Source organism: Taeniopygia guttata, chromosome 27 (assembly GCF_048771995.1).
Source record: "Taeniopygia guttata chromosome 27, bTaeGut7.mat, whole genome shotgun sequence".
Taxonomy (NCBI): Eukaryota; Metazoa; Chordata; class Aves; order Passeriformes; family Estrildidae; genus Taeniopygia; species Taeniopygia guttata.
In genome coordinates this window covers 2,403,608-2,425,995 of record NC_133052.1, presented here as the reverse complement: position 1 = coordinate 2,425,995, position 22,388 = coordinate 2,403,608, and the positions used below count along the sequence as shown (strand labels likewise).

At 66.3% G+C, this 22,388-nt stretch overlaps 3 protein-coding genes across 4 annotated transcripts; all 3 read right to left on the bottom strand.

The window, feature by feature from the left end:
• Nucleotides 1-251: 251 nt before the first annotated feature.
• Nucleotides 252-9,818, bottom strand: KCNH4 (potassium voltage-gated channel subfamily H member 4). Of its 2 annotated transcripts, none has more exons than XM_030256240.4 (16): nucleotides 9,377-9,818; nucleotides 6,736-6,969; nucleotides 6,460-6,591; nucleotides 6,177-6,319; nucleotides 5,054-5,297; nucleotides 4,706-4,863; nucleotides 4,192-4,399; nucleotides 3,876-4,070; nucleotides 3,534-3,733; nucleotides 2,992-3,241; nucleotides 2,673-2,887; nucleotides 1,739-1,786; nucleotides 1,339-1,658; nucleotides 1,094-1,188; nucleotides 932-1,008; nucleotides 252-847 (listed from the first exon to the last, which is right to left on the bottom strand). In XM_030256240.4, the coding sequence occupies exons 1-16, from the start codon at nucleotides 9,450-9,452 to the stop codon at nucleotides 401-403; spliced, it is 3,042 nt and encodes a 1,013-aa protein (XP_030112100.4). In that variant the 5' UTR covers nucleotides 9,453-9,818; the 3' UTR covers nucleotides 252-400. The 2 variants fall into 2 exon arrangements, with proteins under 2 accessions (XP_030112100.4, XP_030112101.4); XM_030256241.4 differs by having other exon boundaries at nucleotides 932-1,005.
• A 136-nt stretch (nucleotides 9,819-9,954) lies between these two features.
• On the bottom strand, nucleotides 9,955-11,605 carry HCRT (hypocretin neuropeptide precursor). Its single transcript, XM_072919022.1, has 2 exons — nucleotides 11,524-11,605; nucleotides 9,955-10,654 (listed from the first exon to the last, which is right to left on the bottom strand). The coding sequence occupies exons 1-2, from the start codon at nucleotides 11,603-11,605 to the stop codon at nucleotides 10,134-10,136; spliced, it is 603 nt and encodes a 200-aa protein (XP_072775123.1). The 3' UTR covers nucleotides 9,955-10,133.
• Nucleotides 9,955-22,100, bottom strand: LOC100228479 (inactive phospholipase C-like protein 2). Its single transcript, XM_030256239.4, has 6 exons — nucleotides 21,894-22,100; nucleotides 15,256-17,745; nucleotides 14,828-15,031; nucleotides 14,202-14,277; nucleotides 12,681-12,790; nucleotides 9,955-12,505 (listed from the first exon to the last, which is right to left on the bottom strand). Exons 1-6 carry the CDS (start codon nucleotides 22,083-22,085, stop codon nucleotides 12,320-12,322), a joined length of 3,258 nt encoding a protein of 1,085 aa, XP_030112099.4. The 5' UTR covers nucleotides 22,086-22,100; the 3' UTR covers nucleotides 9,955-12,319.
• Between the last annotated feature and the right edge of the window lie 288 nt (nucleotides 22,101-22,388).

Sequence of the window (22,388 nt, the reverse complement as noted above, 5' to 3'; positions counted from 1 at the left end):
GGCGGGGCGGCGGCGGACGGAGACTCAGCGGAGCCGGGGCTGCAAAAATAGAGCTTTTATTTCTCGGTGTTGCGGGGAGCGTGGGAGAGGCGGGGCGGAACGACACGAACTACAGCCGCGGAGGGGCGGCAGCGGCCGCGACCCCCGGGCAAGCCGGAGCTCGCACCGGAGAGCCCTACGGATCCTCCCCCGCCAGATCCCCGCGGGTCCCCGGGGCTGGCGGGGCTGCCGAGCCGGGCCGGGCTATAGAAAAGGCGCCGTGGGCGAAGAGTATAAAACCGTATCAAAATCCCCGCGCGTGTTCCCGGTGCGGCGTTCCGGGAGCCCCGGGGGCACGGCCGCCCCGGGCGGGGTCACCGGAGCGGGGAGCCCCGGGGAGGCGCCGCCGGTGCCCGCGGGATCAGCGGGAGCTGGCGGAGCCGGACCGCGGCTGCGGGCGGGCGCGACCCCCGGTCCCGGCCGAGCAGCCGGGGAAGGAACGGGCGGAGCGCGGCGGCAGCGGCGGCGGCGGCGGCTGCGAGTCCGAGCCCCGGCGAGGGTCGGGGGCGTCCCCCCGCGGCGGGCGCGGCCCCTCGGCGCCCAGCCAGGGGTGCGGGGCGGCGGCGTGGGCAGAGCGGCTGCGGACCGGGCAGCGTTTGGCCCGGGGGCTGCCGGTGGGCGAGCTGAGCGAGCTGGGGGGCACCGGGGGCGAGGGGGGCACCGGGGCAGCGGGTGGCGGCGAGACGGTGGCAGGCAGACGGCAGGGACAGGCCGGGGGCTGCGGGGCGCCCAGGTGAGCCCTGAGCAGCTCCATCATGTTCTGCAGCTCCCGGCTGAGGTGAGAAACCTCCTGGTTGAGGTGGTGGATCTGGAAAAGGACAGACACAGTGAGCACCGGCCGATGTCGCCGGGCTTTTCGGGGACATGCAGCCACCTCTGGTCCCCAGCGCACCTCCTGGTTGAGCCTGCTGATGTTCTGCTTTATCTGCTCCGCCTCCATCAGCAGGGCCGGGCCGGTGTCAGTCCCTGCTGGGGAGGACACGGACAGCGCTGGGATGTCCTGCCGAGCCCCGGGGCCGGTGCTGTGACCTTGCCCGGCGGCTGCCGGCGGTACCTGAGCTCGGAGAGTCCCTCGGCGGCGGCTCCGTGCTGAAGCAGAAGGTTTGGGACTCTGGAGCCCCTCCGCTGTCTTCAATCCCATCCACGACTCTGAGCAGGAGGGGGTGAGGTTAACCCGCGCCACCCCTCACCTCTGTGCCACCATCTCAGCATCCCCCAAGACATCTGTGTGACACCCAGGGGACATCCTGGTGCCACAACCCCGCGGCACGGGATGAGCCGCCCGCACCCCCGGCGTACCTGGGGCTGAGGTCGGGCGGGCCGGACGAGCGCAGGGAGGGGATGAGGAGCTTGGGCGGCCTCCTGCCCGTTCCTCCGTCCCTCCGGCCGCCGCGGGCCGGGGAGGGGCGGCCGTGCCGCGGGGCTGAGCTCGGGCACAGCTCCTCGCCCAGGAGGCTGCTCAGGGAGCCGCGGCGCACCGAGCTGCCCAGCGCGGGCAGCAGCAGCTTGCGGCGGGAGCTGCTGCCGGGGGACTGCTGGAAAACCTCGTCGGGCTCCTCCTCATCCTCCACAATGGAGGGAAGGGGTTTCTCCGGGGCAGCGCCGCTCTCCGGACGAGGCTGCAGGCGGGCGGGAGGTCAGGACCGGTCCCAGCCCATCCCTGCCCCGTCCTCCCCCATCGCCTCGGCAAGGGACGAACCTGTGGTGCCGGCGGCAGCCTCGGGGACCGGGAGTAGCGGCAGAGCCCCTGCGGGGAGAGCAGACGGTACCGGCTCAGCAGCAGGAGGGAGCCCCTGCACAGCTCCACGGGGAGCAGTCACCGGCCCGCAGCCCCCCAGCCTCTCAGTGCCCCCCTGGGCAACCCAGCCTTCCCCAGCCCCACACAGCAGCCTCAGTACCCCTCCACAACCCCTCAGCCATCTCCTCCCTCTGCTGCTGCCATGCCAATGGTGAGCTGCCCCAGTGCCCTGAGGCTGCACCCCAAATCCCAGCCACGGCTCAGCCCTCAGAGCACCAGCTCTGTCTGGAGCATGCAGCCAGCACGGGAGGGTGATGCAGGTGCAGGACCTGCTGCACACTCCTGACATTCTCCTCTCTTGGTTTGTTTACACCCCTCCTGTGTTATGGGACCTAGAGACTGACCTCCCACACCACCTCCATCAAGCTCAGGGGGAAAATGGGTACAGGGGAGATGGTCCAGAGGAAATCCAAGCCCCTCAGCAGACCCAGGGGAGGAAAAGTGCAGCAGAGCCATTTCTGCAGCAGAACATACCCCCGGATGCTGGAGCCATCAGCATGATTAAACCCACAGCCCACAGCTGTGTGCTGCACTCCAGGGGCTTTGCCCTGGCTGTCTGTCTTGCAGTAACCCCCCAGTTCTCTCCAACCCCATTTCCAGGCTTCCATCTACCTCAGCCTCCTGCATTGCAAAGGTTCTCTCTGCCAATTCCCTGGGCTGCACAGAGCCAGGACAGGACATACCTGCGTGCCAGGGTGGCAGAGCTGCAGCCCCTTTCCCAGCCTAGGAGCCTGGGGACTGTGAGCAGGGGGTGCACGGACTCCCCCTCCGTGGCCGTGCACAGCCCCAGGGCCTTGAGGACAGGAAGGGGCTGAGCAGGAGGACACGCACCCACCTCCATCTCGCTGCCCTCCCGCAGGTTGAAGGTCAGGTCCTGGTGGATGTCAGCTGTGAACTTGCTGGCGTACTCAGGGTAGAGCTGCAGCACTTCCCAGAGCCCGCGCAGGCCGATGTGCTGGAGGTCGCAGTAGGTCAGGGCCTTCACGTCCGCGTTGGTCTTGATCACCTGGTCCGTTCTGCACAGGTCGGCTCCAATCAAATCCCCTTTGCCTGCAGGAGGGGACCGGGGCTGGGCTAGTGACACGAGCCCTGAGCCCCTCACTCTGCAGGGCAGCAGGAAGGGCCGGGGCAGAGCCCACGCCACCTGCCCTCACCCAGGATGGCCAGGACCACGTTGTCCTTCAGCACCTCGAGGGAGCCGGAGCAGACGAAGTAGTTGGCCTGCAAGGCGTCGCCCTGGCGCAGCAGATACTCCCCCGGGGCACAGAACGAGGTCTTGATGTGGAGCGAGAGGGAGCGGAGGCAGCCCCGGCTGGCCGTCTCAAAGATGGGCAGCTGCAGGATGTCCTTGTTGAGGTGCATGGCCACGTCTGCACGCAGCTCGTCGGGGAAGTCGTGCAGCAGCTGGGGACAGAGGAGCCGGGGCTCTGGGCACGGGGGGCAGGGAGCAGCTTTCCTGCAGCCCGGCAGCCCCAGGGGACAGGACCCCTCTGGAGTGCTGCTGAGCTGCCCGGGTGGGTCAGCAGCACTCAGCAGTCCCAACTGGCAGAGGTGGGCCCTGGGGTAATCAGCTGCTCTGCTCCGTATGTCCCGCAGGAATTTACCCCACAGCACCACTCCGAGCTGGCCCTGCCAGCCCCCGTAGGTGCAGGTCGGGGCTGGAGGGGTCTGGCCGAGCCCCACCAACACCTCCTACCTCATTGGCATCAATGCCGTTGTTGACCGACCAGGTGGTCTGGAAGTACTCCAGCATCCTCTGCTTGAGCTGCTGGGGCAGGTGATGGACGCGGATGAAGTCCTTGAGGTCCTTCATGCGGGTGTGGTAGAGCGAGCGGCGGGAGTACATGCGCTGGATGATGGCCGTGACGTTGCCAAAGACAACGGCGTGCATCAGCGCTGGGGAGGAGGGCAGCGTCAGGGCTGGCAGGGCACAGCACCGGGGCACAGCTCCCCAGCCCCAGCCCAGGGCTGTCTCACAGCCTGTCCCACATGCCATCGCCTCCCCCAGCGCCCTGCCCAGCCCCACTGCTCGCCTCACCCCCGATGAGCATGGTGCAGATGGAGAAGATCTTCTCGGTGTCGGTGTTGGCGCAGACGTTGCCGAAGCCCACGCTGGTCAGGCTGCTGAGGGTGAAGTAGAGGGAGGCGATGTAGGCGCTGCGGATGGAGGGGCCCCCCACTGAATTGTTGATGTAGGGAGCCTCCAGCCTCTTGCCCAGCTCGTGCAGCCAGCCTGCCAAGCACAGCTCGGGGTTAGCACTGGCAGGAGGCAGCTCTGAGGGCTCCACCCCGGCACTGCTGCCCCACAGCCCAGGGGGATCCCGGTGCTCCGAGCACCCTCCGGCCCCGCTCACCGATGTCCCAGGTGCGGGGGTCGTTGCTCTCCAGCTCCTTGCGGCCGATGACGTACCAGATGCAGGCCATCCAGTGAGCCAGCAGGGCAAACATGGACATGAGCAGCGTCAGCACCATGGCGCTGTACTGGGAGTAGCGGTCCAGCTTCTGCAGCAGCCGCAGCAGCCGCAGCAGCCGCACCGTCTTCAGCAGGTGAACCAGCGAGGTCTGGGGGCGGGGGAAAAGGAACCTGCTGTAGCTGCAGGCAGGGACAAGAAGGGACCCCAACACCAGCTCTGGTGCAGGAGCCCTTTGTCACCCCAACAGCTGCCAGGAGGGTCATGGGTCACAGGGCAAACCCGAGGCAGCTCATCCCCGATCAGCCTTGCACCCCTGTGCCCAACAGCCAGCAGACAGCCAGGGCTGTGGCTGTCAGGGCACCAAGGATCCCCAGGAGATGGGGTGTTGGAGAGGGGCAGGCAGCTGGGCAGTGGCTGTGCTGTTGAGGGCTGTGTTTGTGCCAGCAGCACTCACCACGGTCACGTTGAAGATGTAGAGCAGATCAAAGGGCAGAGCAGCGATCAGATCCACAAAGAACCAGGTGGCCACGTAATGGATGCAGATGGAGCGAGGGTCGTACACAACCTGGCCCGACTGGCTCACGTATGTTGTGCGGAAGTTCAGGATGATATCTACCCCAGGAGAGCAGGAGCAGCCCTCACCACCCCTTCTGTGCCGGCAGAGCTGAGCCAGCATCCACAGCCAACATTGCTCTCACTTCTGGTGTGCTCAGGACCAAGAGCAGGGGCACAGCAATCCCAACTCCCCTCTCCATCACCCCTGATCACTGCCCACCATGTCCTGTATCCCACACAAACCTACCCAGGATGAAGAGCATCTCCACGGCGATGTCGCTGACAATGGTGCTGCGGGCAGCTGAGAGACTGTCCTCTGTGCCCGTGAAGCAGACGTTGTAGGGCACGGTGACAGCCACGTAGAAGGTGGCCAGCAGGATCAGCCAGTCCCAGAGCGCCTTGAAGATGCTGTAGTGGAGCAGGATGAAGCGGGACTTCTGCACCGAGGCCACCTTGTACTCGGGGATGGAGGGCTTGCTCTCGAACACGTTCTGCAGGAGCAAATGTGTGGTGGGATGGGGGTGCTGCAGGGGCCACCCCACACCAGGGGTGAAGGCCACCACAGCCACCCCTTCCCCTGAGTCCTGCCAACCAGCTGGCACCCCCCGATGCCAGGGTGATGACAGCCTTTTCCTGCACTGTGGTCACCCTCAGAACTCCTGATTACAGCGCATCAATTAATGCAATGTCATTGCTATTAACAGTAATCCCCTGGCAATGCCAACTGCTGCCTGGAACCATCTCAGGTACCAGTTCACATGTTAGGGCAGAGGAGGGGAGAGGTGAGGGCAGAGCCAAGGCCATCCCCCCCAAATTACCAAAATTTAAGACTGGTGCACGGATATCTTTTGCCTGCTTATGAGCTTTGGGATCCAGCAGCCCTCAGACCCTCTCTCTGGCCCCACAACTGCAGGTGGTGCCCTGATCTGGGCACAGCAGCCATGCAAAGGGGCTGGCACAGGACTGACTCTGGTCGCTGCCCCATCTGGCAGCTGCACAGCTCTGGCACCCTGGTACAGCACTCCCCAGAGCCAGCATGGCTGTGCTCAGAGCCAGTACTGGGGTTTCCTGACAGTGACTGTATGAGGAGAGGCACAGCTCTGCCAGGTCTGCTGTCTCAACAACAAGCTCTGGGCACACACTGGCTTCTCCTGCTGCCAACCCTACACAAGTGCAGCCTGGCTACAGCGTGGCTGCCAGAGCTGGGGGGCATTTCAGTACTTGGCAGGGGAGAGACGGGATGGGAACAGCATCGCAGCAAGGCTGGGCTCTGCTGGGGGCTGCTCTCAGGAGAGCTGCTGCACTGCCAGTTCAGCACAGCCCCAGCATGGGCGGCACTGGGCAAAACTGAGGGTCCCCCAGGTCCTTACACGGTTGATTTTCATCTCGCCGCGGTCCCTCCGGACAAACTGGCTGCTGAGCTGCTGCAGCATGGTCCGGCCCTGCCTCCGGGCAGCCCTCAGGTGGGAGTTCCCAGGCTTCTTGCTCCTTTGCTTCTCATTCCTCTGCTTCTCTGCAGTGGACAAGGCATGGAGTTAGTGGCAGTGCTGTGCCACGGGTGTTCGTGTTCCCCACCAGGGAACAGGGACCCCCCTGTGCCACGTGCCCACCGCACACACCGCTCCCGAATCCCATCCCCATCCTACAGCTCACCCTCCTTCTTGTCACCAGGGCAGCTCCTGCCTCGGCTCTCTGTGATGTCCTTGAAGGAGAAGAGGAAGAGCACCACCTCCCCCTTTTCATTCTTGATGGGCATGATGTCCAGCAGGCACCAGAAGGCAGCTCCTGGGCGGAGAGACTTGCTGAAGGCAGGGCAGCTCCCTGACTGCTCAGCAGCTTCCCCCAGGCCATGAGACCGTGACCGTGGGGCCAAATCCCAGCTGGAGAGCTGGAGCTGTGGCCAGGGACCCAGCCCCATGTGCCACTCACCACCCTTCTTGTAGAAGCAGACCTCAGTCTGGAACTCCTGCCTGCTGTCCAGCGCCTTCTCGATGCTCTGCAGGACGGGCTCGCTGCTCTCAGCCCCGCAGAGGAAGCGGCAGCTGCAGTTCTTCTGCATGACCTCGGTGCGGGCAAAGCCGGTGAGGTCGCAGAAGCCATCGGAGCAGTAGACGATGGGGAAGCCACAGCGACCCTGTGCGTTTGCCAGGATGAAGTTGCTGTCTGAAAGGAGACACAGCTGCCCTCCAGGCCTTGGGACCGGCTCAAGGGGCACGAACAACAGCCCAGCCCTCCCAGCCCGAAGTGAAGCCAGATCTCCATGTGGCTGCTGGCTGCCCCTAGCTGCTCCCAGAGCTTGCTTACCCCCTGTCCCACTCTACTGCCCCAGCCCAGGCAGGACCCCAGCCCCAGGAAGGGGAAGGAGCCCGGACACATCTCCAGCCCCCATCACCCACGCGAGGCAGCTCACGCCTCCCCCTCACCATCTGCCACTCCCGCTCCGCCGGGGCTCAGGAGCTTAGTGGGAGCAGCAGCTCCCAGCTGGGCACATCCAGCCCAGAGGTGCCCAGCGGTGGTGCTGAGATCCCCAGAGGTGTGGGGTGCTGGGACACCAGCTGAGAGGGCGGGAGGAAAAGCCATGAGCCCACAGAAAGTCAAGGGCCAGTGCCCACCCAGGTGCCGTGAGCCAGGGATGAGCTGCAGCATCCTCGGCCTCTCAGCAGCTCAGAGCCTCCCCAGCATCACCCAGCCCTGGCAGCGGGAGGTGGCACCAGCCACAGGAAAGTCCTCACCAGCCGCATGCCCAACCACAGAAGAGCTGTTCTGCCCCCCAGCCCCCAGCCCTGCCCCACGGTGCCAGCGGGACAGAGGGGCTCATGCTAGCAGGGTGCCAAGGAAGGGAGTGTGCAGCTGGCACGGGCTGTGGTGGAACCCAGCGTGGGCACACCAGGCTATTCCCAGCCCCAAAACAGTCTGTGGTGGCAGGTGCCCGGTGCCTGGAGCAGCACACAGCCAGGATCAGGTGGATGTGCTCTGCCCCCTCTCCCAAAAGAAAGGAGCCCAGGGTGATGCCAGCACCTGCACACCACGGGCAGAGTGGTGCCAGGGCAAGGCAAGAGCAGCAAGAGGCTGCAGGAGGGAAGGGAGGCACCACAGGCAGCCCTGGCCGATGGAGGTGCCGTGGGGCCACCACAGCACAGCTCAGCCCGGGATTAGCTCGGAGAAGCAAAAATAGCCTGAAGCTGTGACTAAGGCCAGATTTTGGCTCTGGGAAGCCGGGATTATGGTGATATCCAGGATGTGTTATTAGAACAGAAAACAAGGGTTTGCATTTGGGAGTGGCTCACTGAGCTGGAGGATGTGGCCCTGGCAGGCCTGGCAGACCCCGGCCATGGTGCCCAATGTGCCCTGGGGCCCAGAGCAGTGGCTGCCCGGGAGAGGCAGGGTTAATTCCCCACGGAGTATCACTGCCCTAAACCCCTCTCCATGGCAGATAAAGCCGATAAGAGGCACATCAAACCCTCAAAGCCCCTCACTGTTTAAAAGTGCCCGGTGGAGGTGGTTGGGCAGCTTTGGACAGGGACTGCCACAGCTCTGGAGGCAGGGCCAGGCTCTCCAGGGCAAATTCCCAAAGTTTTGGTCGTGGTGCTGCAGGCAGCTTCCCCAGGGACTCTTCCCTTGGAGAGCCTGATCCAGGAGCTCTGCCCCTCTGGAGGGACATTGGGATCACCACCATGGGGCACTTGTGGGTCTGCCCTGTCACCTCCAGGCACAGCTGAGTCAGAGTTGGAGAAGAGAGATTTCTCACACATTGCAGCCCCAATTTGGGATGGTAACATCCCAATTTTCAGCTTCCCTGGGCAAGCGACCCCCTACACCGCCAGATCTGCCCCGTGTCACTCCAGGCTCGGAGGCATCGCAGTGAACACATGCTCCAGAGTGCTCCAAGTGCCTCGATAGTGCCCTGGGAGGTGGCTGCAGGCTCCCAGGGCCACCTGCACGCCAGTCACACCCAGCAAGGGAGGAGGTGCTCAGCCATGCAGACACCTGTTCCAGGTGGTTTAAGGGGAAGCTGAGGTCAGTCGTGACACGGCCCATCCCCGGGTGGCTTCGTGGGTATCACCAATCCCGGCTTCAATCCATCCCGGTACACGGACACGGAGAGCAACTCAGCGGCCGGTGACACCGGCACCAGCCGGGCACGGCACGGCGCAGCGCGGGGTCCCGGGAATCCCGGGTCAGCCCGGCCGCGTTGAGACCGACCGTGCCCTCTCCGGACCTCGCCCGCCCCTCCCGCAGACACCGGGATCTGTCCCTGGTGCTGAGCGCGGCTGCGGAGACACCGAGCGGCACCGGCAGCGGCAGCGGCAGCGGCAGCGGCACCGGCACCGGCAGCGGGGAGAGCACCGCGGGGGCGGCCCTGGCACCGGGCACGGGAGTACCGGAGCACCGAGCCCAGGTACGGGACGGTCCCGAACAGCGCTGGGTGGCCACACCCGCGAGGCTCCGGGGCTGCGGGGCCGGGCCGAGCCCTGTCCCGTTCTCCATCTCCTGCGGGGCACCGGCGTCCCCCACCCGCTTTCCCCCCACGCCGCCGGCACGGCCCCTCCCGGTCCCGTCCCAGCCCTACGTGTGCCATCGAAGCGGGTGGCGATGGTGTCCAGGAAGGTGTTCTGCGGCGCCAGCAGCCCCTTCATCACCGGCATCGTCCCGCCCCACCGGCCGCTGCGGGGCTGCGGCGGCGGGGCTGCCTCCGCCGCCCCCGGCCCCTCCGCAGCACCGCGGGCTGATCCCGGCCCGCCCCCGCCCCGCCCCGGCACCGGGAGGGGCCTCGGCACCGTCGAGCACCGTCCCCCGCCCGCGGGGAGGGCGATCCGGCCGGGGGGGCTCGGGGTTGGTGGCGCCAGGACCCGCTCGGCGCTGGGCACCGGGAGGCACCGGGAGGCACCGGGAGGCACCGGGAGGTACCGGGAGGCACCGGGAGGCACCGGGAGGCACCGGGAGCCGCTCGCCCCCTGCCCTCCCGGGCCCCCGGGAGCTGCAGAAGGAGCGGGACACGCCGCACCTCGGTTGAGCTCCGTGCTGGTGCTGCACCGGGCGGCTGGAGGCGCGCACGCCGCCGTGAGCCGGTGCCAGCCCCGCGGGGGAAGGCGCTTGCCCCGGCAGCTGCCCCGCACCGACCCCTCCCCAGAGCACAACAGAGCCGGCTGACATCAGGCTACCGTTTATTGTAAAAGGCCGCGGTGCCCGCGGTGCCCTGAGCAGGCTGGGCCAGGGCCAGGGCCGGGAGGAGGTATCTAAAAGTGCTATTTACACCGAGCTCCGGCTGCGTGCCCCGGAGTCCGTCCTGCCGGGGACCCTCGCTCTGTCCGCCGCCCCCATCCCCTTCAGTAAAAGCTCCTTGCAGCTCCCTGCGCCTGGCCCGTGCTCAGGTCCTTCCCTGAGTGTCCCTGGCACTCCCTGGGGCCGTCAGGGCTGGTGGCAGCACCTCGGGGTGCCGCTGTGGGCTGGGCACCCGTGCCCGCCGGGCAGCCCGGCGAGTCGTGGCAGACGGTGCCAGGCTGCTGCCCCCGCTTGCCCATTGTGAGGATGCCCGCGGCGTGGTTGCCAGAGCCGTGGAGCAGGCGGTAGAGGCGGCTCTGGAATGCCAGGGGGACGCTCTTCCTCTTGCCCAGAGTGAGGATGCCAGCGGCGTGGTTGCCCATGCCGTGCAGGAGGTCGTAGACACGGCACGGGCAGGTCTTCTGCCGGCAGCAGTGGGGCAGGCTGTGCCGGGCAGCGGCCAGGGAGCAGAGCAGGAGCAGCAGCAGGAGGCAGGCAGCTCGCCGGGGCTGCCGGAGCAACGGGCAGCGTGAGCGACAGGGCAGAGAGGGGCACTGCCCACCCCAGCACTGTCCCCTCTGCTGTGCTCACTGGGGTTTCAGCTCCCCCTGCCCTGGTTGTTGCCGCGGGGTGCACCTGGAGCCTCACCCTTCGCTGCCCTGTGTCCCAGCCAGCACCCTCCTCACCCGTGTCCCAGCCAGCAGGCAGATGTGGGTGTCCTCACCGCAGCCCTGCCCTGCTCCAGCACACAGCAGCTGCGGCAGACACCCTCCTCTCGCTGTCCAGTGCCACGGGACAGGCAGTGAAAGCACCTATGCTGCAGGTACTGCATGCCCAGCTCCCTCCCATCCCAGGCAGTTCCCTCATCAGCTGCTGGCTACAGCCAGAGAGTCCCAGGGATGTGCTGCACACTCAGAGCTTCCCAAGAAACCAGCCAGGCCCTCCCAACACTCTGACCTCCCACCCAGGGCTGTTCTCTTGTCCCTAGGGGCTGCAGCACCCCAGCCCCACCTTGCTGTTGGGCACTTCCATCCTTCCTGGGGTCTTCAGGTGGCTGAGTGGCTCTGGGGCATGTCCCATCGGGCAGCTGACAGCACAGCACCCTGCACTGCCACTGCCACTTTATAGGGCCCAGCACAATAGTGCTGCCAAAAATACCGCCGGGGCAGCGGGAGCAACTGGTGTCTGGGAGACGTGGGAGCGCCGTGGCCGGTAGCCCGGAGACCATCCAGGCTTTTCCCCTCATTTGCAGCTCCCCATTGTGAGGGGACTCACTGGGCCGGGTGCCTGGCACTAATGAAGCCCTAATTGCCCACTGCCCCGCTGCCGGGCTGGCACAAAGGGGCTGAAGGTCAGCGCTGGCCAGCTCTGACAGCAGCGCAGCTCAGAGCCCCATTAGGCTAATTAACGCCCTGAACAAAGGGGTGCCAGCAGCTGTGGAGCTCCCTGGCTGACGTGGGGAGCCGTCACCCTGCGCTCGGCTGGTGCCAGGGAGGGATAGTGCCACCAGGGTCCTGTACCCGGTGCCGCCCTCCATCCCCTTTGGTGACACCGTCCCATCCTGGTCCTGTGCCCAGAACAGAGGGAGCCACAGGGCACCAGGGAGGGTTTTGCACTCTTTGTAACATTCCAGAGCCCCAGACTGACCCCAGACCACCTCCAGCCTTTGCTTGTGCTGAGCTCCCTTGCCCTGGGGATGAACCCAAACATTTCCCTGATGCCAGAAAGCCACATCTGCTGTTCAGGGACACCCTGGCCCTCCATCTGCTGTACCAGAGAGCCTCCCCGCCCCTCTGCATAGCGGGGACCCCAGGGATGCTAGGGAGGAGCAGCTTAGATACTTCCTTCCTGTCAGGCTTTTCCCAGGGCTGGTGAAGGCCAAACCTGCAGCCCTGGAGAGGGTGGGCAGGAGCCCAGACCTGGGGCTGCTTTTCCAAGTGGCATCTCCCACAGCAGGCTGGGGGTACATGCACATGGGCACTGGGCTACCAGCACCCCCACTGGCCCCTCGGCAGAGTTCTGGCTCCAGCAGCAGATGGAGGGGATGGATGAGTCCTCTGGGAGCTTGGTGAGGCAAGAGGGAGCAGGGACATCTCTCCCCTACCTCTCCACTGAATTCTGGTGCAAGCCCCTCAGCACGGCAGAGCACAGACACCCAGCCTCATACACGTTCCCAGGCAGGCTGGGGGCTCCCTGCTCCTGGCCCCTGTGGCCAGGGCTGCTCAGTCCGGGCCCCGAGCCCAGCCCGGGGTCAGCAGGACGCTGTGTCGCCTCCTCCCTCTGTCTCAGGGATTGGCTCCAGCGGGGTTTGCAGCCGAGAGGGCTCCGGCGAGGCCGATCCGTTCCTGCCGATGCCGCAGGACTGTCCCGCGTTGTGGATCTGCCACAGGTTGTCCAGCGCCTCCGCCTTGGCATGCTTGAGGAGGTCAGCCTGGCCCTGAGGGGAGGGGACATCGCGGGGCGTTAGGGTGGAGGCAGGAGGGTGACAGAGCAGGGCAGGGCAGGGCAGGGCAGGGCAGGGCAGGGCAGGGCAGAGCAGGGCAAGGAAGGGCAGGGAAGGGCAGGGCAGGGCAGGGCAGGGCAGGTGTGTCTGTGCAGCCCTCACCCCTCACCTTGAGGACAGTGATGTTCCAGGCGAAGCTCTCCAGCGCCTTCTGCAGCTTGCGGCCCCTCAGCCCCTCCTTGGTCTCGATGCGGTGCAGCTCCTTGTGGAAATCCATCCCTGCATGGCCGGGAGAGGGGCTCGGTGCGTGCAGGGACGCTGGCACAGGGACAGCCACCACCCACAACCAACAGGCACCAAGCCAGAGGGACACCCTTTGCCCACCATGGGAAGGCAGGCTGGGTGGGCTCCCCACTGCCCCAGCAGCCTCAAGAATCCTCCGTGCCTCAAGTGATGGGCCAATGGAACCCCAACCATCCCAGCACCACGGTCAGCTGCAGCCTGTGGCCGTTCTGGACCCACACACCATGAGGTTTGGGAGGGCAGTGAAGCCCCTGGGCAGAGGCACAGCACCTGCACTCCATGGCTGATCTGGGGGGAGTCAGAGCAGGGCCACCAGACCCCCCCATCGCCGCAGGCCCCGTCAGTGTGCCCCGCGTGACGTCCCCGTGAGTGGGTGCTATATTTACCCTCCTGACGCAGCAGCGGCTCCGGGCCCACGCGAGGGCTCCCACGCAGCTCGCTCGCCCTCGCGCTGCCAATCAGCCCACCCACGGCCCCATGCCCCCAGCGCAGCTCCCCGCAGCCCCAGATCCTGCAGCCGGGTACCGGCTCTGCTGGCACCGCAGCGCCTCGTCCACAGCCTGGCCAGGGTGGAAGCAGGGACAGGCAGCGCCAGGGCACGGGTGTGGGGGCTGCAGCTGCCAAATTGCTGCCTACCAGCACCCCGAGGGGCTGCACACCCCAGAATCTCTGCAGCACTGCAGCGCAGCAGCCAGAGCAGTGCAGGAGGCATGGCACCAATCTGTGCCCTGCAGCTTGTGCCCCTCTGCTCCACTCCCCCAGCGCCCGCAGCAGTGGCAGAGCTGAGCCAAGGGTTTGGGAAGATTTCAGTCTGGGCGTAGGCAGGGAGCAAACGCGGCTGCTGGCGGCCAGGCTGGCACGGCGGGCACAGCAGAGCAGGGCCCCCTCCTTCTTCCCAAGCCTCTCCAGCTCCTGACACTTTCCCAGCCCACAGGGAGCCCACAGAAGCCCCTGGAGCTGGTGGGGCTATCCCTGTGGGGTCCCAGCCAACAGAGGGGCCATGCAGCCATTGGGCCTGGAGTGGGACCAGAGGTCCCAGGCAGCTGCCAGAGTGGGGGCACCCGTGGGGAGGACCAGGGCAGGCAGCAGCAGCACCTGCCTGTGTGGGTTCTGCCATGTGTTTGGGAAGTCTTAACACTCAGTTGCCATTTCTGCCGTCAGCCCCAGCCTGTTATTTCTGGCACTAATTATGTTCTGGCGTTTGACAGCTAATGACTCTTCCCCGCTTCCTCATCAGCCTCCCCCACTCTGCTTGCTCCCTAGCACACAGCTCTGCAGCCCACCCACCCACCCCTTGCCCCAGTGCAGGAAGCCCTGAGCCCCCCAGGACGTGCCTGGGTGCGCAGCCAGAGCTGAGGTGGAGCTGGGGCTGCCCTCCAGGACCCACCTGCCTGCTGTGCCTGGATGAGCTTCCCGTACACCGCGTCGGCAGACTCGATCAGCGTCCGGCTGGTCTGGATCATCTGGGGAGAGGGGTGACATGAGGAGCTGGGCAGCCCTGGCCCTGTGCCCATGATGGGGAGACAGAGCTCAGCAGGGGCTGCCCCCTGCACCAGCACGGTGCCCAGGGTCCGCCTTTCCCACCTCAGCAGACACAGCCGGGTGTGGTGTGACCAGCACAATGGCCAGGTTCCCTTCGACACAAAAGCTGAAGCAGCTCTGGCTGTGGCTATTAATGGGATTTCTCCCACCTGGTGGGACCAGGGCAAGGGACAGGGTGGGACCAGGACAAGGCAGTGCAGGCACAGGGTAGGGGCCGCAGTGTCCTGGGGTCAAGAGCCCGCCCTGGGCAGCCCTCATGCAGCCCCCTGGCCGTGCACCTCCCCCTGCCCCACGATGGGTACAGCGAGTCCAGCGTTCCCCATCCTTGGACCTTCTGACCCATCCCACAAAACCTGCCTGGTTCATCCCACAAAACCTACTCAGGTTCATCCCATAAAACCTGCACCACCACTGGGTGCTGGTCCCAGTGCCCCTGACCGCAGGGAGCCGAGCCCGGCAGGAGGCACTCACCGTCTCGTAGGCAGTGAGGACCTTGCGCAGCAGGTCGGGGATGGGGCCCCGGGCCTCCATTGGGGGGTACTGCTCTGCCAGGTTGAGGGTGACGCTGGGTGCGCTGTCACTGTGCAGCAGCCACGTGGACACCGTCAGGATGCACTGCTTCATATTGGCAGCGGGTGTCAGCCCACACAGCTCCTTGAAGGAGACCAACGCATTCTGCAGAGACCAGTGTCCAGTGTCAGGAGTTCAGCTGGGAGGACCCCCAGGAGCCCCCCACGACACAGGAACACCCCCATTTCCCACAGCCCTCCACTCCAGGTAAGGCTCCTCACTCACATCTCCCAGGAAAAGGGGAACAGCCTGGCTCCCCACCACTCTCAGTGCAGCCCCATCCCGCCCTGAAGAAGCCAGACCTCCTGGTGCCTCTGCAGAGGCCGTACCTGAACATTCTCCCGCAGGTCAGTGGCCTCCCGCAGCGGCTGGGTGGCCGTCCGGAAGACTTCATCGATGGCTTTGATGCCAGTGGCCTTGGTGGAAGTGTACTCCCGCACTCGGCGGCCCCGGCGCCCTGCCAGCCCCCGGCGGTGCCCCTTGCCCCCGCCACGGCGGTCGGTGATGGCCACGTGCACAAAGAGGGTGGCGTGGGGCAGGGGCTCCCCGGCCAGCGACTGGAGGGGGACGTGGCGGTAGCCAGGCTGCAGGCACTCGAAGGGGATGGTGTACTGGGCAATGAACTCGTCCCCAATGTAGTCATCGTCCAGCACAACGAAGCGCAGGACAGCCAGCTCCGGCAGGTTGATCTGGAACTCCAGGCTCTCGTCGAAGATGGGGTTGTCCCCGCTCTGCAGGGCTGTCTTGGTGCGGTGCTCGGCGCAGTCGGCCGGGATGCCGTGGATTTCAGCACAGACATAGGGCTCCACAACCTCCCCCTTGGCCCCCGAGCCCTTGGGCTTGGGCAGGTTCTGCCCGCTGATGACCTTGAGGTGTAGGAGCTGGGCAGGCACGCCAGGCAGGGAGTCCTTGGCGTTGGCACTGAAGTAGGAGACCTCCTCCCGCATGATGGCCGGGCGCAGGACGTAGCCGCAGGCCCCGTTCTGCCGGAACCAGCCCGCGTTCAGGTCCATCATGAGCCCCGGCGTCTGGTAGTTCATAGCCACCATCTGGCAGCCGCACTTCCAGAAATCCTGGGGGTTCATGTTGCTGGCGTCGATGCGCATGGGGCTGGGGTAGATGCGGGAGAGGAACCGCTTGTTGTAGCTGACCAGCTCAGCCGGACACTCGTTGGCGAAGCGTCCCGCCTCCACCTCGCTGAAGGAGCACATCTCCCAGTAGCGTTGCCCGCGTCTTGAGCTCTCAAAGTCCTGGAAGGGCACTGCCTGGCAGAGGCTCACCAGCTCCGAGAGCTCACGGCTGAGGCGCACCCGCCGCAGGCCACCTCCCTCCGGTGCCTCCCGCTCCTCCTGGCCCAGTCTCCGCGCCAGCTCCCAGCCTTCCTCCTCATCCGACACCTCCCCCTCGCTGTCCTCGCAGCTGGGCGGCAGCTTCTTGCCCTTGATGAGGATGCGGCCCTTGAGCTCCTCCGGGGAGGGCAGGTAGGACGCCACGGGGTTGGGGGGCTCCAGGTACAGCTTCTCCCCCAGGGTCTTGCGCAGGCACTGCGCAGCGAGCCGCTGCTGGGGGGCCGAGCAGCGCACCACCAGACACAGGATGAGGGGGTAGGCGGAGGCGGTGAAGGCGTGCTGGTCGATCAGCCCCACCACAGCACGGAAGGGCACACAGGAGGCAGCTGAGGGGCTGGTGTAGACCACGGGCTCCCCCTCAGGGCCATCCCACAGCACTAGCTCGATGCTGCGGCAGCCCAGGCCCAGGGCACTGATGTAGCCACTGATGTCTGAGCGGCCCCAGAAGTTGTCCTCCAGCAGGCAGGCGCTGTGGGCAGAGCTAATGTAGTAGTGGGAGAGGGGCTGTGCCATGTCCTGGCAGACCTTGCGGTGCTGCGGGTCAAAGATGGAGCAGTCAGCGGAGAGCAGGTAACGCGTGAAGCCGTCGATGGCCAGGTAGCCCTTCTCCCGGCCCTCCTTGGAGGGTTCATATTTGCTGACAATCTCCAAGCACTTCTCTTCTGTCACCCCCTCCATGCCCTGCTCCACCTCCAGGAACATCAGCAGGTCCTTCACACCCAGGTATTCCTTGTTGCTGGAGAACTGGACCAGCAGGAAGAAGATCTCAGGGCGGGTGCAGAGTTCGCAGTACGCCTCCACGAAGAGGTCGCAGGCCACCTCCGTGCCAGGACGCTCACTGGCCTTCTGCAGCTCCTTGAACTTCAGCTCGATGGTGGAGGTCTTCATGCCAGGGTTGAGCGCTTTGATCAGCTGCACAGCCCGGGACACAGGGATGCGGCCGGACTTCTCCAGGTCAGCCAGGTCGAAGACGGAGGAGATCCAGGACGTCCGGAGGCTGGGGTGGCCAGTCCCAGGCGCCTCAGGGCTGTGCTTCCCGTAGGACACCAGGTAGCGCAGCCCCATCACCCAGGCACTCACCACGTCTGCCGAGCTGGCCACCAGGTCCAGGGACTCGTAGTTGTCTCCGTAGATGATGGAGAAGGCGCACTCGTCCGGGAACTGGTCGGAGAGGCCATTGCTGCGCAGGACGGGCGTCTTCTTGCCCACACGCACCTCTTTGACCGACTTGATCTCAATCTTGGCCTTCTCTGAGTCCTTCTTGGAGGGCTCCCAGCGCACGGAGCGCATGTCGGCGTCCAGCACGAAGAAGCGGCTGTACATGCGGGAGTTGGAGCGCACCTTCTTCAGCTCACAGCCCTCCAGCATGAGGGAGATGCAGGCAGCTGTGCTGTTGATCTTGCGGTCGTTGGGCATGGAGCTGAAGGACACTGTCTTCTTCTTGTGCGGCGGCCGCTGCCGAGAGCCATCCTGCCAGGGTGGGAAAGGGGCAGAGCCATCAGGGACAGCCAGGCAGCACACGCCCCACCAGCTCCCGGCATCCTCCTGCCCCATGGTGTCCCTGTCCCAGCTCAAAGCACTGCCCCAGGGTGCCCCAGGGCGCCCCAGGGTGCCCCAACACCACGCTAAGCTCAGTCCTCTCCAGTCCACCCCTCTTCTGGGGGCTGGGAGCCAGCTCCAGCCCTGGCTTCCCTCACAGCTCACCGCCTGGCTTATTATAACTCTGCTTTCCTTCCTTCCTTCCTGCTCCTGGCCCTGAGCTGGATCCTTCCCCACTGCTTGCTCACCCTCCCAGGCACAGCCATGCGCCAGCACAGCCCCTGTCTCCTCGGCCTGGGGACCAGAGGAAAACAGACACCTGGTATGTGATACACGAGCAGAGCTGCTCCCAGGGAGCCCAAGAGAGACCCTCTGCTCTTCTGCAAGGAGCGGGGCAGGACAGCCCCTGCCAGTGCCACATGCTGGGGACAACCACGGCCACGGCTGCGTCCTGCAGAGCGCAGGGTCACTACCCTGGCATGGGCTGTTTGCTGCCAGCACCTCATGCCCACACTCTGCCCTGCCTCACCACAGGGAGGGGGAACCGAGCTGCCACGGGGCTGGCAAGGGCAGGGGATAAGGGGAAACAGCAGGGCTAGGAGTGTATTATGGGATGGATTTCATTAAGTAGCACAGTAGGAGGAGATTTAATCCACTTCTTCAAGATTATGGTGAGTCACTTCTAATCTGGTGGTGTCTCTGCCAGAGGCAGGTCCTGCTCAGCTGCCCAGGTTGGAGGTGAGGGGTTGCTCCCCTCCAGTGCCCCGGGAGCTCCCACAGCTCCCACCTGGGCAAGCACATCCCGTGCCTGATCCTGGAGGGTCGGGATCTGCCCCACGGGCTCAGGCAGCCACAGCCAAGGGCGTTCAGGATAGGTCGCACAAATCAATGTACGGTTTCCTCAGGGAATGGGGAACCCTCCAAGGATGCCCGGGACACAAAGGCCCAGGGAAGGAGGAACCAGCAGCAGCCCTCAGCCCCTTGTTAGAGCCAGGCATATCCTACTATCCTGGAGCTCGGATGTGGTGGCTGTTCGCATCCTCTCGCTGCCAGATTGCTCCGGGGAGCTGGCCGAGCTCCAGAACTCGGTGCCAGCCATCCCGGGTCGGCAGGTCACACCATCGGCCAGCCCTGCGGGGAAGGAACCGACGCCGGCTGCTTCCTCCACGCCGCAATCTGAGCGCCCCACTGACAGGCAGCCCCAGCCCCCGATGGGCACCGGGGGCCGCGCCGCCCCTCCTGCCCCCGCGGGACCCGCAGGACCCCCGCAGGACCCCCGCAGAACCTCACAGAACCCCCGCAGGACCCCCGCCTCTCCGCGGACCCGCTCCCCACCCGGCGCACCCACCCGCGCTGCTCCGCACCGGGCCCCACAGCTGCAAACAGGAAATCCATCCGGAAAGGAAACACGGGCGGGGGGCCTGCGTGCACCCAGAGCCACGGACCTGCTCCATCTGTGCCCGCTGCACGCAGCCAGACACACCCCAGCGGTCCTCCGAGCACCCAAAGCCCTGCAGACCCCCACCCTGTCACTCACACGGGGGATGTGGTGCCTGCTGCAGCACCTTGGGGTGCAGATGTGTGGCACAGACCCAAGAGCAGCACACAGGTTGTGGTTCTCCCTCTGCACGGGCGAGCAGCGAGCAGGGGATGCGAGGAGTTTCCCGTCTGCAGCCGCTCCTCAGGGCGGCCTGGGCACCGGCAGGGAAGGGTCTCTGCCCCCTGGCAGCCCCTCACAGGCTGTTCCAGGTGGTCTCCAGCCCGGGGCACAGCCCACCAAGTGCTGGGCGAGGTGCAGCAGGAGCAGCGCAGGCAGGTGATGGGTAAGGCAGCAGTGGAGCCGGGAGGACACGGCGCCCATGGCCATGACAGCACGGAACAGCCCCAGACAGAGGGCAGAGCTCTGGCTGAAGCAGGGATCCTGCTCGCTCTGCCACCGAGCTGGCAGGGAGCAGGCAGGGCTCCAGAGAGCAAAGCATAGACCATGACCACGGTGCCATGGTGAGCGTGGGCTTGCACGGAGGGCAGTTCCAGCCCATGCCTGTCCTGCCCAGCTCTGCAGCATGTGTTAAGCACCTCTTCAGCCAATTATCTCCTGCATTAGTGCCCCAGTGAGTGCTGATGCCCTAATCTCAGCCTCCATGTGACGGCCACCGTGTTACCGGCCACAGAACCGACTCTCAAAGCGCGGGATGGAGAAGGGCCCATCAGTCGTTCCTCCCTCTCCTTTATCCCCCGTCTGGCTGTGATGTGATTCATGTGCAGCTGAATTCCCCGAGTCCCGGGTCTCCCCACTACCCCATCCCAGTCTGGGCAGCATGGGCAGGGGTGCAGGCAGGCAGCAGCCCCGGAGCTGAGGCAGTGGGAGACCAGGCACAGTCAGGGCTTTTCTACCGTCGTTTGTTCACTGCTAAGAAGAGAGCGACTGACACATCCACTCCCCGCGGCACCAGCTGCCACTCCCAGCGAGGGGCCATGGAGTCAGATCCCGGCAGAGGCAGCACACAGCTCCTGGGGCTGGCACACGATGGGAAGGGGGCTCAGGGGACACCTCCTGTGGCAGGGAAGAACAGATCCAATACCTTCCCCAGCATCGTCCCAGCCCACAGGACCACCAGCCCCCTCTGCTTTCAATCTGAGAAGAAGGAAGGGAGCAGGTCCTCCAGCCAGGACACAGGGACACTGCAGGGGACAGCTCTGGATCCCACTGCCCCAGGGCCCCCTGTCTCCACCAGCCAGCGAGTCGCACTTTCAGATCACTCCTCCAGCCTTTTGTGGAAATCCCAAAAAATAACAGAGCCAGCAGCTCTTCCCACATGTACCTCCACTGCTTCTCAGGCCCCGGATGGACTCGGAGATCACAACGGATCAGCACAAGCTGGGGACACTGCCCGGGTCTGACCTCCCCCAGGCCAGCGCCCTCCCCCACCAGCCTGGCCCTGGGCGACCTTCACGTGAGGCCAAATCCCGCGGTGACGCAGGTGGTGACAGGGATGTGCCAGCCCAGGAGCGAGCGAGATGTTCACCACCCCCAACCCGCGGTGCCCACGATGGTCCCTGGGCAGGAAGGATGCTGGTCCCTCCCGGGAGGAGCAGGAGACCCTGGCAAGGTCCCCAAGGAAACGGGGCACGGATGGCACACTGGGAGCAGCCCCCGGCTGCACGGGAGCACCGGCAGGGCTCCGGCCGTCCCCGCGTGGGCACAGCCCCGCCGCCCCCGCAACAGTTTGCAGAGAGCCCGGGCGGGCGCGGGCAGAGCTCGGGCTCCTGACACCGCTGTCCAAAAACTGGATCCCAGGGACGGAAGAGTGGGGCTGGGGCACCACGGAAACAGCCCCCTCACGGGGTATTAATAGCACCGGAGCAATCCCAGCTCAAAATAGGCTGCCGGGAGCAGGGAGGCGAGTCCCGGGCGGACGTGACCTATTGTGTCAGTGAGTACCGCCGGCATCAGCACAATCAGGGGCGTTCATTTAGGAAAACACACGTGTGACCCGCTGCCCACCCAGGTGGGAGAGCCCCGAGACCCTCCCTGGACTCCGGCCCCAGCACGGCCCGGCAGCACCAACACCAGGGGTTGGGAGCAGCCCGCAAGCGGCTCGGGCCAGGCCCGAGCTCGGTGCTCGTCAGGAGCGAGCACGGGAGAGCAGAAGCTGCCCGAGGGGCGGGAGCGGGCACCTCCTCCCGGGAACCCAGGGCTGTCCTGAGCAGGAGCGGGTGATGCTGCAGCCTGGCCATGGCACTTGACAGGGCGACCCACGGACACTCCACAGAGCCGGGCCGGGCCAGATTGTGCCCCTGGGGACCGTGGGTCCAGGCAGGGCGCGGGACGCCGTGTCAGTCCCGGTGTGACCAGCAGCGCGGGCAGGTGGCGACCCTCGGTCACCCGGGGATGCGGCTGCTCTGCAGCTCCTCGGAGCCGCTGCACGGGCACAGGGGAGCGAGGAGAGGCGCACAGACCCCGTGCGGGGGACGCGGGGCTCGGCGCGGGGACTCGGCTCGGCACCCCAGCGCTGCGCAGGTGCCGGGCCCGGGGCGCGGGGGGCCGGCCCGGTGCGCTGCCGGTGCGGGGCTCTCACCTTCATGATGCTGGCCCGGGGCGCGGCGGGCGCGGGGCTCCGCTCCGCCGAGTCCTCGCGGCTGCTGCTGCCTGAGCCCGAGCCGGGGCTGCCGCCGCCGCCGCCGCCGCCGCCGCCGCGGGGCCCGTTGGGCAGCGGCACGGCGGGGCGGGGCGAGCCCGGCGGCGGGGCGCCCCGGGGCCCCTCCGCCATCCCCCGCGGCCTCAGGGCAGCGGCCGCCGCGGGGCCCCGGGGCGCCCGGAGCCTGCGCCCGCCGCCGCCGCCGCTGCGGGCTCAGTGGCGGAGCGGGCGGGAGGCGGCGCGGCCGGGAGGAGGGGACGGGCCGGGCCGGGGGCGGGGACGTGGCGGGGACGGGGATGGGGACGGGGATGGGGACGGGGACGGCGCGGCCCCCTCGCCCCGGGCTGCAGCGGCGGGGCGCGCCGACGGGCACCGGGCACCGGCACCTTCCGCCGCCGGTGCATCCCCGGCCTCCGCCCCAGCACTGCGGCGCCC